Here is a 14198-nt window from a genome sequence, read left to right as displayed (position 1 = left end):
AGCTATAGTGTGTGCAAAGTCATAAATAAGTGAAGGGGGGCAGAAAGAAGGGATCTATCATTTATTAGGTGCCTAGCATGCAGTAGGTACTGTGTTTGATGTTTTATGTGCATAGTCTGGGTAAAGTGAGTACCTTGGTGTAGCCAGTGCAAAATATTTGGAATGGAGTTTGGGAGTGGGGTTGGGGAAAATACATGGAAGAAGGTGTCCATTAAGGGACACTGAATCCTCATAGGAATGATGTAGGTGAGGAGGACTGGTCTATAGGCCTGAAGGGACCACCTTATGTGAGTATTTTGGTGTATCAGTTAGGATGTTTTTGGCTGTTAGTAACAGAACACCCAACTGAAAATAGCTTCAGTAATTAGGAAAATGTACTACTTCACTTAACAAGACATTCAGGTTTATGGTGGCTCCACATTAGATTAATTTAGTGATTTGAAAACAAAGTCAACAGAGAGACTAAGAAAAGTTAACTAAGTCAGTTTGGTATCCTGGATTGCATCCAGGACATTAAAGACTGGTGAAATCCAAAAAAGTATAAAATAAAACCGGCCGAGGGGCATATGAGAACTTTTTGAACTATCTTTGTAACTTTTCTGTAAATCTAAAATTATTCTAAAAATATTGTTTAAATTTTTTAAATTTAAAACATGAATAAAAGCTTTAACAAGGAAAAAAGAAATAAAATCAAGAACCCAGCTTTGCTTCATCTTTTGGCACTCTCCTCCCTAGCATGCTGACTTTTGTCCTCAGGTTACAGCACAGGATAGCTGCAGCAAGTCTCATCTTCATGTAATATAAAAATTGTTACCCTTTTTAAGAATGAGGAACATTTCCTCAGGAGCAGCCCAGCAGACTTACTCTCCTATGTCATTGGCCAGAATTATATAATATATGACGTGCCCAGAAGACCTAAATAGACATTTCTCCAAAGAAGATATACAGATGGCCAACAGGCACATGAAAAGATGCTCAGCATCACTAATTATCAGAGAGATGCAGATCAAACCCACAATGAGGTATCACCTCACACCAGTCAGAATGGCCATCATCAGAAAGTCTACAAATAATAAATGCTGGAGAGGATGTGGAGAAAAGGGAACCCTCCTACACTGTTGGTGGGAATGTAAATTGGTACAGCCACTATGGAAAACAGTATGGAGGTTCCTTAAAAAACTGAAAATAGAGTTGCTGTATTATCCAGCAATCCCACTCCTGGGCATATATCTAGAAAAGACAGAAACTCTAATTCAAAAAGATACATGCACCCCAGTGTTCATAGTAGCACTATTTACAATAGCAAAGACGTAGAAACAACCCAAGTGCCCATCAACAGACGATTGGCTTAAGAAGATGTGGTGTGTATATATGTACAATGGAATATTGCTCAGTCATTAAGAAGAATGAAATATTGCCATTTGCAGCAACATGGAGGGACCTAGAGCATATTATACTAAGTGAAGTAAGTCAGAGAAAGACAAATATATGACATCACTCATATGTGAAATCTAAAAAATAATACAAATGAATCTATCTACAAAACAGAAACAGACTCACAGACATAGAAAACAACAATAGGCGACCAACAGTATCCAGATTTCCATGGTCATCTCTCTGATATAGGTACCCTTCGTCCCTGTCAAAACTGGTGCCTTATTTCCCTAGCCCTTTGATTTCCAGACCATAGCAAAGAGTAATCAGGAATCTGTAGACCTAATTTTTCTAGCTGTCTGCACTCCCTCTCTCTCAATCTCTTTCTCCCACATGGCTGGGCATCAGATAGTGATGCAGTTGTACTCTATATAAAACCTTAAAAAGAGTACAGCTGGCATCACCTTGTGACAGCTTCCCTTGATGCTGCTGCCAGCACTCACGATCCTATTTTTTTTTATTCCTTTTGCTGCCATACCACACTCTTCCCTTGAAATCTCTGCAGTGTGCCCTCCATCCCTATCCCTCTGTTCAAACTGCCCTCTTGAAGGCCACCAATCATGAGCCTCTTGCTAGATCCAGTGGCCTTTTATGTGTACAGTCCTCCCTTGTCCAGTAGTCCCTAAGCTTCCTTGAGGACAGGTGGCATGTCTTCTTCGTCTCTGTAACCCCAGCTCTTGCACAGGACTGAAGAATCTCAGCAAATGTTTGTTGAATGAGTGAGTACATATGTTTCATCTTTCATGATTCTTAGTGATAATGGATTCTGTTATTTCTTTCTTTAAACTATGGGGTCTTTTGACTTTGGTGATACTAATTAATCTCCTGATCATTCTCTTTCTCCAGTTACTGCTCCTTTCCCTGATTTCCCTGGTATTTTGCCTAGCATGATTCATGGTTTACTGTAGGTTCTCTAATTTTTTGTTGACGTTGAATCCTTTTGCTCTTCCTAGTATTGTTGCCATCCCTAAACCAGAGATATTTCCTGAGTTCAGCCTTTGTCCTTCTACCTTTTCTTCTCCATGCTTCCTCAAGGACTGACTGTACTCATGGTGTTAGCTGTTAATGATTGGAATCCATAGCTCTAGCCCTGATCTCCTACTTAGCCTTTATTTTATTGGGCAGTTGCATGATATAGAAAAAGCATAGATTTTGGATGCAAACTGACAACCTAATCAATGAATTTATATCCTCACTCCATCACTTACTATTAGATTCAGCTCTATGAAATTCCTAATATATGGCCATTTTTGATTTATAAAAATGGCAGTTGTATATCGTTTAATCTAATAGTCCTATGACCTTTGTAAACCACTTCACTTTTCTAAGTCTCAGTTTACTTAGAGATAAAATAGGTACTCGACATATAGTAGACATTCTATAAGTAATAGTTTCTTCTTACTCCTATAACTACCCCTCGCCCTATAAGCCCTCCTAAAAAGTGTTTCTTCTCATCATGATCCAGTGAAAAAGCACACACTCACAAAAAGTAGAATTATGCTATAGGGAAAGATATGTGGAAGTATCAAAGGAATAGTAAGTGTTACAAGAGGTTGATGGGAGGAAGGGTTTACTATATGGGGTGGTTAGAAATGGCTTCCTAGAGGGAATGGGAATAGAGCTGGGGCTTATCAAGTAGATTTGTGTATAGAAACTTGAGTGCAGAAGAAGAGCTATGGTAATCAGACTTTCTTATCTCCCCTGTCAATATTTCTGTATATGTCTCTAAAATATATAAGAATTCTTTTTTGGAAAAGATTATTTTTAATAATAATAATGCAAGAAAGGATAAATTCCTCCTGTATGCTGCTGGTTGCAGTATAGATTAACAGATAAATTAAAATTGATTAACATGTAATTTGGAAAGCAGTTTTTCAGATTTCCAAAAAGTTTCAAATGGTTAATTAATATCTTTTGATTCTTTTCCAGGGTTCTATACAAAGTCATAATCTTAATATAGAAAAAACCTTATGCATAAAGATATTTTTTTATGCAGTATGCTCTCAACCATGTAAAATAAAAATTTACACAGAAAAGGTTGGAAAAATACATTAAAATGTGAACAGTAATTATATTTAGTGGTAGATATGGGTGATTTTTTGCTTCTCTGTTTCTTTACTTTTATTTTTAATTTTTTTTCTTTTTGGCTGCACCGTTCAGCATATGGGATCTTAGTTCCCCAAACAGGGATTGAACCTGTGCCCCCTGCATTGAGAGTGCGGAGTCTTAACCACTGGACCACCAGGGATGTCCCTGTTTCTTTATTTTTAAAGTTTTCTTCAGTGAGCACGTGCTACTTTTATATTAAATAAAACAGGAACAAAAAAGTCACCCATTCAGCAGTTTATAGATCATTCCAAGTTTCATTTGACCATGCTCTTCTGAGAAAATTAAGTTTAAAAATTAGATATACTTTTATTTTCTTGGTATAACTTTTCTCCTTTGCCTGATTTATGTGGTCAAGTTTATAGATTGAAGAATAATTTGGGAGCATAGTTGTTTTTTATATATATATATAAATTTATTTATTTTTGGCTGTGTTGGGTCTTTGTTGCTACATGCAGGCTTTCTCTAGTTGTGGCGAGCGGGGGCTACTCTTTGTTGCGGTGCACGGGCCTCTCATTGCAGTGGCTTCTCTTGTTGCGGAGCACGGGGTCTAGGCACACAGGCTTCAGTAGTTATGGCACGTGGGCTCAGTAACTGTGGCTTGTGGGCTCTAGAGCGCAGGCTCTGTAGTTGTGGCGCACGGGCTTAGTTGCTCCACAGCGTGTGGATCTTTGCGCACCAGGGCTCAAACCTGTGTCCCTTGCGTTGGCAGGCGGTTTCTTAACCACTGAGCCACCAGGGAAGTCCCGGGAACATAGTTTTCTTAAAGAAAACATTTATTCAGGCAAATTCCCTGTTAAAAATCATTGTTTAGGATAAGTTTGCAAATATATGTGTAAGCCTACAGTTGCTTGCTCTGTGCCCTTGGCAGTTATTGCTAATCAAAGACAACTCTTCTTCCCACTGAGCTTGCACTTGGCCTTCAGATCCTCTCAAGCCCAGCATTTTAGGCAGTCACTGTAGGTCCTCATATTTGGCCCACATAATGAGTCCTGTCTACCATTCTGTGTCTTAGGACAATCTTCTTTAGGCTAGTGATGTACAGAAATAAACTAAAATGTTGAGGGGTTTGTTTTTTTTTAACTTTGCATGCAGCTATCTCTTCAGTTATCTTAAGTTTTCTTTCTGCCTTTTAGGTGATGGAAGCTGTTTCATTGTCCAGCAAGACTTAGACTATGTCATTGAGCTCACTGGGGCTGACTGTGACCCTGTGTACAAGGTACGGACCTGAGAGGAGACCAGGCCTGGGTGATTCTCACCTGGGACCTAGGGCTTTTGAGGGGACTGAATCCAGCTACTTTGTGGTTATTAGGGGTAATACAATACTACGGGGTGGGATAGGAAGAAATAATTTTGAGTCAGAAGTGACTTCATCACTTACTGGCTCTGGAAACTTAAAAAATCACTTTACCTCCTCAGTCTGTCAATTTATCTGTAAAATGAGGATAACAGTGAGATAATGCATATGAAATTTCTTTGTATATTTTAAATATTCTGTAAATATTAGCTATTATTACTATTGTTGTTGTTATTATTATTATTTAAGTTCAAGACTGATTTGGTTAGAGTGAAAAGAGAAAAATGAAAGGGGAAAGAGTATTTGTTGACCAGACATTGTTCTAGATGTTTTTACATATATTATCTTATTTAATAGTTGCTATCATCCCTTGAGGTATAATATTATTATTCCTGTTTTTTCTTATAATTAAAAAAAAATGTATAATTAATGCATACATATAAAAATTCAAACAATACAGACTTGTACAGACTTAAAAGTCTGCTTTAAGACTTTTTTGGTTCCACTCTTCTTTCCTGAAGTAACTAGCATTAATAGTTTGGCATGTATCTTTTAAGACTGTTTTTGGAGAATTTGCACTTACATCTTTGTGTATTTATGTAAACAATATAGTTTTGTCTTTACTTTGTACATAATTGGGATCATTCTATATGTATTGCTCTATGACTTGGGTTATTTTACATGGCATTTTGGAGCTCTTTCCAGACAAATGAATATATAATAGATACATTTCATTTTTTAAAATTCCTGCATATTCTGATTGTGAATTAACGTATCATTTTCGTTTTACAAATGAAGAAATGGGCCCAGAGGGGTTGAGAAAGTTGCTCTAGGTCATGCAGCTACATATTAGCAAACCTGTGATTAAGCTGACTCCAGAAATCGTGCGATTTCCATTAAATTAGTGGTGCTTAGCCTTCTTTGAGTCTCAGACTACTTTGAGAATTTGATGAAATCCTCCTCAGAAAAAAAAAGGCACATTTTGAGAACTTCTTTGCATATAATTTTATGAGGTTCAAGGATACGCAGGCCTTTCTATGGACCACCTGTTCCTCCAGTACACACTGTCTGCGCTACACCATGCACAGTGCTAGTGGGTTTGTTCTCCACTTGGTCACTTAGTTTCTCTGTTCTACAGAAGTAGTCATGAGCCCCCTTGATTCTGGCCAGCTATTTTTTTTAATATATATCATGGATGTAAGTCTTGTCTTTGGAGTCAATAAAGCTTCTCAGACCCCTTTGTACTAGTTGGGGTCAATGACAAGCCTCTATCTTTTTGAAATGGAAGAATCCTGGGCTTCCTTTGAGTTGTGAACTCTTGTGTTCCAGGTAGCCACATGGGAGAAGCAGATCTACACGTGTTGTCGAGATGGTCTTGTGCGACGCTATCAGCTCTCTGACCTCTGACCCCTTGGGAAGAGGAGTCACAGTTAATGAAAAAGATTGACTCTGATCAGCAGTGAGCAGAAACATCATCAAGGACCATGGAAGGACCATGGGTGCCCTTTATTGTATTGGGTACCCTTTGGAAGCAACAAAAAGTCAGCTGCATTGGCCCATGTGGAGCTATCATTCCATGACAGGACCCACTTTGAAGTGAGTAAGAAGCTCACGTGTGCTCGCTGCATTTGTCCCAACTTCTCCCTTAAACTCACCCCAGCAACGTAGGACAAGGAGATGGATGCTTATAGTTTGATCTCACACCGATTATGTTAAGTGTTTACAAGGACCAGAGGACTGAAGCCTGTTCTCTGGAGGAAATAAAGAAAATATGTTTGGAGGAGTCTGAATTTGAGAATCTTTGTTAAATACTCCTGGCTCTAGCAAAAAGTCAGTCACGGTGATGGGATTCCCTTCTCAGGCACTTCCTGTTAGCCTGCCTATAGGGTAGGACTACTTGACAGTAGCAGTAAATATCCCATATGCAACCTGGGAAACATTGTTAGAGAGGTAGGGTAACCAACCTTCCCAGTCTTCCTCGGACTGAGGGGTTTTCTGCTACATGCCTTCTGTCGCAGGCAAACTGACATGATTGGTCACCCTTTATACAGGTGACGAAGTTGAATCATATAATTGTAAAGGCAGCGTCTGTCAAAGTGTGGTCCCTTGAACACCTGTATCAGATCACCCGGGAACTTGTTAGAAATAGAAATTCTTGGAAACCACCGCCCCACCGACCCTTTCAGACTTAAATCAGAAATTCTATGGATGGGGCCCACAATCAGTATTTTAACAAGACTCCCAGGTGATTCTGATTCTTGAGACCTAGAGAAAAAAATGGTGAAGGGCAATTTAGTCATAGATGGAACTCAGGGCTCAAGGGATGGCCAAGCTGGTCTATAGGAGATGAGGCTGGAGAGGTTGACAGGGTCCAAATAGTGAACAGCCTTGAATGCCAGGTAAGGAGCTTGAACTTCACTTGATTGGCTATGGGGAACCACAGAAGGGTTTTAAGCAAGGGTACAACATGGTCACCTCTTTTTTTTCCTTAAACATAAAAATGGAATCATAATGTATGTATTCCATGGTTTATTTTCACTTAGTATCTCTGAGTTCTTTCCGTCTTCGTACATTTAGACGTTCCTCATTCTTTATTTTTGGCTGCGCTGAGTCCTTCCCACTGTGCACGGGCTCTCTCTAGTTGTGGCGAGCGGGGGCTACTCTTCGTTGCGGTGTGCGTGCTTCTCATTGCAGTGGCTTCTTTTGTTGCGGAGCACGGGCTAGAGGCACATGGGCTTCGGTAGTTGTGGCACACGGGCTCTAGAGCATAGGCTCCGTAGTTGTGGCACATGGGCTTAGTTGCTCCGTGGCATGTGGGATCTTCCCAGACCAGGGCTCGAACCCGTGTCCCCATCATTGGCAGGCGGATTCTTGACCACTGCACCACGAGGGAAGTCCAGACCTTTCCTCATTCTTTTTTTTTTGAATTTTTGAATTTTATTTGTTTTTGTATACAGCAGGTTCTTATTAGTCATCAATTTTATACACATCAGTGTATACATGTCAATCCCAATCTCCCAATTCATCACACCACCACCGCCTCCCACCCCCGCCGCTTTCCTCCCTTGGTGTCTATACGTTTGTTCTCTACATCTCAATTTCTGCCCTGCAAACTGGTTCATCTGTACCATTTTTCTAGGTTCCACATACATGCATTAATATATGATATTTGTTTTTTCTCTTTCTGACTTACTTCACTCTGTATGACAGTCTCTAGATCCATCCACATCTCAACAAATGACCCAATTTCGTTCCTTTTTATGGCTGAGTAATATTCCATTGTATATATGTACCACATCTTCTTTATCCATTCGTCTGTCATTGGGCATGTAGGTTGCTTCCATGACCTGGCTATTGTAAATAGTGCTGCAATGAACACTGGGGTGCATGTGTCTTTTTGAATTATGGTTTTCTCTGGGTATATGCCCAGTAGTGGGATTGCTGGATCATATGGTAATTCTATTTTTAGTTTTTTAAGGAACCTCCATACTGTTCTCCATAGTGGCTGTATCAATTTACATTCCCACCAACAGTGCAAGAGGGTTCCCTTTTCTCCACACCCTCTTCAGCATTTGTTCTTTGTAGATTCTCTGATGATGCCCATTCTAACTGGTGTGAGATGGTACCTCATTGTAGTTTTGATTTGCATTTCTCTAATAATTAGTGATGTTGAGCAGCTTTTCATGTGCTTCTTGGCCATCTGTATTTCTTCTTTGGAGAAATGTCTATTTAGGGCTTCTGCCCATTTTTGGATTAGGTTGTTTGTTTTTTTAATATTGAGCTGCATGAGCTGTTTATATAGCTTGGAGATTAATCCTTTGTCCATTGATTCATTTGCAAATATTTTCTCCCATTCTGAGGGTTGTCTTTTCATCTTGTTTATGGTTTCCTTTGCTGTACAAAAGCTTTGAAATTTCATTAAGTGCCATTTGTTTATTTTTGTTTTTATTTCCATTACTCTAGGAGGTGGATCAAAAAAGATCTTGCTGTGATTTATGTCAAAGAGTGTTCTTCCTATGTTTTCCTCTAAGAGTTTTATAGTGTCCGGTCTTATAATTAGGTCTCTAATCCATTTTGAGTTTATTTTTGTGTATGGTGTTAGGGAGTGTTCTAATTTCATTCTTTTACATGTAGCTGTCCAGTTTTCCCAGCACCACTTATTGAAAACTGTCTTTTCTCCATTGTATATCCTTGCCTCCTTTGTCATAGATTAGTTGACCGTAGGTGCGTGGGTTTATCTCTGGGCTTTCTGTCTTGTTCCATTGATCTATGTTTCTGTTTTTGTTCCAGTACCATATTGTCTTGATGACTATAGCTTTGTAGTATAGTCTGAAGTCAGGGAGTCTGATTCCTCCAGCTCTGCTTTTTTCCCCTCAAGACTGCTTTGGCTATTCGGGGTCTTTTGTGTCTCCATACAAATTTTAAGATTTTTTGTTCTAGTTCTGTAAAAAATGCCATTGGTAATTTGATAGGGATTGCACTGAATCTGTAGATTGCTTTGGGTAGTATAGTCATTTTCACACTATTGATTCTTCCAATCCAAGAACATGGTATATCTCTCCATCTGTTGGTATCATCTTTAATTTCTTTCATCAGTGTCTTATAGTTTTCTGCATACAGGTCTTTTGTCTCCCTAGGTTGGTTTATTCCTAGGTATTTTATTCTTTTTGTTGCAGTGGTAAATGGGAGTGTTTCCTTAATTTTTCTTTCAGATTTTTCATCATTAGTATATAGAAATGCAAGAGATTTCTGTGCATTAATTTTGTATCCTGCAACTTTACCAAATTTGTTGATTAGCTCTAGTGGTTTTCTAGTAGCATCTTTAGGATTCTCTATGTATAGCATCATGTCATCTGCAAACAGTGACAGTTTTACTTCTTCTTTTCCAATTTGTATTCCTTTTATTTCTTTTTCTTCTCTGATTGCTGTAGCTAGGACTTCCAAAACTATGTTGAATAATAGTGGTGAGAGTGGACATCCTTGTCTTGTTCCTGATCTTAGAGGAAATGCTTTCAGTTTTTCACCATTGAGAATGATGTTTGCTGTGGGTTTGTTGTATATGGCCTTTATTATGTTGAGGTAGGTTCCCTCTATGCCCACTTTCTGGAGAGTTTTTACCATAAATGGGTGTTGAATTTTGTCAAAAGCTTTTTCTGCATCTATTGAGATGATCATATGGTTTTTATTCTTCAGTTTGTTAATATGGTGTATCACATTGATTGATTTGCGTATATTGAAGAATCCTTGCATCCCTGGGATAAATCCCACTTGATCATGGTATATGATCCTTTTAATGTGTTGTTGGATTCTGTTTACTCATATTTTGTTGAGGATTTTTGCATCTATATTCATCAGTGATATTGGTCTGTAATTTTCTTTTTTTCTAATATCTTTGTCTGGTTTTGGTATCAGGGTGATGGTGGCCTTATAGAATGAGTTTGGGAGTGTTCCTTCCTCTGCAGTTTTTTGGAAGAGTTTGAGAAGGATGGGTGTTAGCTCTTCTCTAAATGTTTGATAGAATTCACCTGTGAAGCCATCTGGTCCTGGACTTTTGTTTGTTGGAAGATTTTTTTTTTTTTTTTAATTTTTAAATTTATTTATTTATTTACTTTTGGCTGTGTTGGGTCTTCGTTTCTGTGCGAGGGCTTTCTCTAGTTGCGGCAGGCAGGGGCCACTCTTCATCGCGGTGCGCGGGCCTCTCACTCTCGCAGCCTCTCGTTGCGGAGCACAGGCTCCAGACGCGCAGGCTCAGTAGTTGTGGCTCATGGGCCTAGCTGCTCCGCGGCATGTGGGATCCTCCCAGACCAGGGCTCGAACCCATGTCCCCTGCATCGGCAGGCAGACTCTCAACCACTGTGCCACCAGGGAAGCCCTGTTGGAAGATTTTTAATCACAGTTTCAGTTTCATTACTTGTGATTGGTCTGTTCATATTTTCTATTTCTTCCTGGTTCAGTCTTGGAAGGTTATAACTTTCTAAGAATTTGTCCATTTCTTCCAGGTTGTCCATTTTATTCGCATAGAGTTCCTTGTAGTAGTCTCTTAGGATGCTTTGTATTTCTCAGGTGTATGTTGTAACTTCTCCTTTTTCATTTCTGATTTTATTGATTTGAGTCCTCTCACTCTTTTTCTTCATGAGTCTGGCTAATGGTTTATCAATTTTGTTTATCTTCTCAAAGAACCAGCTTTTAGTTTTATTGATCTTTGCAATTGTTTTCTTTGTTTCTATTGCATTTATTTCTGCTCTGATCTTTATGATTTCTTTCCTTCTGCTAACTTTGGGTTTTGTTTGTTCTTCTTTCTCTAGTTCCTTTAGGTGTAAGGTTAGATTGTTTATTTGAGATTTTTCTTGTTTCTTGAGGTAGGCTTGTATAGCTATAAACTTCCCTCTTAGAATTACTTTTGCTGCATCCCCACAGGTTTTGGCTCGTCGTGTTTTCATTGTCATTTGTCTCTAGGTATTTTTTGATTTCCTCTTTGATTTCTTCAGTGATCTCTTGGTTATTTAGTAACTTATTGTTTAGCCTCCATGTGTTTGTGTTTTTTACATTTTTTTTCCTGTAATTGATTTCTAATCTCATAGCGTTGTGGTCAGAAAAGATGCTTGATATGATTTCAATGTTCTTAAATTTACTGAGGCTTGATTTGTGACCCAGGATGTGATCTATCCTGGAGAATGTTCCATTCGCACTTGAGAAGAAAGTGTAATCTGCTGTTTTTGGATGGAATGTCCTATAAATATCAATTAAATCTATCTGGTCTATTGTGTCATTTAAAGCTTCTGTTTCCTTATTTATTTTCTTTTTGGATGATCTGTCCATTGGTGTAAGTGAGGTGTTAAAGTCCCCCACTATTATTGTGTTACTGTCGATTTCCTCTTTTATAGCTGTTAGCAGTTGCCTTATGTATTGAGGTGCTCCTATGTTGGGTGCATATATATTTATAATTGTTATATCTTCTTCTTGGATTGATCCCTTGATCATTATGTAGTGTCCTTCTTTGTCTCTTGTAACATTCTTTATTTTAAAGTCTATCTTATCTGATGTGAGTATTGCTACTCCAGCTTTCTTTTGATTTCCATTTGCATGGAATATCTTTTTCCATCCCCTCACTTTCAGTCTGTATGTGTCCCTATGTCTGAAGTGGGTCTCTTGTAGACAGCATATATATGGGTCTTGTTTTTGTATCCCTTCAGCAAGCCTGTGTCTTTTGGTTGGAGCATTTAATCCATTCACGTTTAAGGTAATTATCGATATGTATGTTCCTATGACCATTTTCTTAATTGTTTTGGGTTTGTTTTTGTAGGTGCTTTTCTTCTCTTGTGTTTCCCACTTAGAGAAGTTCCTGTAGCATTTGCTGTAGAGCTGGTTTGGTGGTGCTGAATTCTCTTAGCTTTTGCTTGTCTGTAAAGCTTTTGATTTCTCCATCGAATCTGAATGAGATCCTTGCTGGGTAGAGTCATCTTGGTTGTAGGTTCTTCCCTTTCATCACTTTAAATATGTCATGCCACTCCCTTCTGGCTTGTAGAGTTTCTGCTGAGAAATCAGCTGTTAACCTTATGGGAGTTGCCTTGTATGTTATTTGTCGTTTTTCCCTTGCTGCTTTCAATAATTTTTCTTTGTCTTTAATTCTTGCCAGTTTGATTACTATGTGTCTCAGCATGTTTCTCCTTGGGTTTATCCTGTATGGGACTCTCTGCGCTTCCTGGACTTGGGTGGCTATTTCCTTTCCCATGTTAGGGAAGTTTTCAACTATAATCTCTTCAGATATTTTCTCTGGTCCTTTCTCTCTCTTCTTCTGGGACCCGTATAATGTGAATGTTGTTGCGTTTTTTAAATTATTATTATTTATTTATTTAATTTATTTATGTTTGGCTGCGTTGGGTCTTCGTTGCTGTGCGCAGGCTTTCTCTAGTTGTGGCGAGCAGGGGCTACTCTTCGTTGCGGTGCACGGGCTTCTCATTGCAGTGGCTTCTCTTGTTGTGGAGCACGGGCTGTAGGTGCGCAGGCTTCAGTAGTTGTGGCTCACGGGCTCAGTAGTTGTGGCCCACGGGCTCTAGAGCGCAGGCTCAGTAGTTGTGGCTCATGGGCTTAGTTTCTCCGTGGTATGTGGGATCTTCCCGGACCAGGGCTTGAACCTGTGTCCCCTGCATTGGCAGGCGGATTCTTAACCACTGCACCACCAGGGAAGCCCGCTGTTGGCATTTAATGTTGTCCCAGAGGTCTCTTAGGCTGTCTTCATTTCTTTTCATTCTTTTTTGTTTATTCTGTTCCACAGCAGTGAATTCCACCATTCTGTCTTCCAGGTCACTTATCCGTTCTTCTGCCTCAGTTATTCTGCTGTTGATTCCTTCTAGTGTAGTTTTCATTTCAGTTATTGTATTGTTCATCTGTGTTTGTTTGTTCTTTAATTCTTCTAAGTCTTTGTTAAACATTTCTTGCATCTTCTCGATCTTTGCCTCCATCCTTTTTCCGAGGTCCTGGATCATCTTCACTATCATTATTCTGAATTCTTTTTCTGGAAGGTTGCCTATCTCCACTTCATTTAGTTGTTTTTCTGGGGTTTATCTTGTTCCTTCATCTGGTACATAGCCCTCTGCCTTTTCATCTTGTCTATCTTTCTGTGAATGTGATTTTTGTTCCACAGGCTGCAGGATTGTAGTTCTTCTTGCTTCTGCTGTCTGCCCTCTGGTGGATGAGGCTATCTAAGAGGCTTGTGCCAGTTTCCTGGTGGGAGGGACTGGTGGTGGGTAGAGCTGACTGTTGCTCTGGTGGGCAGAGCTCAGTCCCTCATTCTTTTTAATATTTTCCAAAGTTTGGTCTTCCCTCGCGGTCCAGTGGTCTAGACTCCACGCTTCCACTGCAGGGGGCATGGGTTCAATCCCTGGTCGGGGAACTAAGATCTCGCATGCTGTGCGGCGTGGTCATTTATTTCCAGAGTATGAATACCATATCAATTACATTATTAGAGAAAAGCAACCCTTGCGCTGGGCCATGTAGGCTAAGATCAGGATTTATTTTAAAAAAGAAGGTAATTCCTAGCTGGCGTAATATTATGGTTTACAGAGTTCTTAAAGGCTGGTGGTAGGGAGTTCCCTGGTGGCCTAGTGTTGGGATTCCGGGCCTTTGGTGCTGTGACCCAGGTTCAGTCCCTGGTCAGGGACCTGAGATCCTCTAAGCCACACAGTGCAGCCAAAAAAAAAAAAAAGGCTAGTGGTGAGACTCAACGAGATCTAGTGATTTGCCAAGGGTCATAGAGAGTAGGAACTTGAACACAGTTTATCTTAACTTTAAATCCCATATTTTCCTTCTGGTTGCTTTTGCCTAAACCAAATCGAAAATAAAATACTATAATTCATTGAGT

At 39.4% G+C, this 14198-nt stretch overlaps 1 protein-coding gene across 1 annotated transcript in view; it reads left to right on the top strand.

Annotated features, from left to right (window-relative positions):
* Positions 1–6627, top strand: part of PAAF1 (proteasomal ATPase associated factor 1) — a 45118-nt gene extending 38491 nt beyond the window's left edge. The window contains exons 11-12 of the mRNA XM_082411305.1: positions 4677–4759; positions 6167–6627. Coding sequence (XP_082267431.1) covers positions 4677–4759; positions 6167–6244 — 161 coding nt within the window. The 3' untranslated portion in view covers positions 6245–6627. The remainder of the gene's footprint in view (positions 1–4676; positions 4760–6166) is intronic.
* Positions 6628–14198: the final 7571 nt, after the last annotated feature.

This window comes from Balaenoptera physalus, assembly GCF_965194825.1.
Source record: "Balaenoptera physalus genome assembly, chromosome: 10".
In the NCBI taxonomy this organism is placed as follows: Eukaryota; Metazoa; Chordata; class Mammalia; order Artiodactyla; family Balaenopteridae; genus Balaenoptera; species Balaenoptera physalus.
The sequence above is the reverse complement of the archived record's forward strand: the minus strand, read 5'-3'. Positions and strand labels throughout refer to the sequence as shown.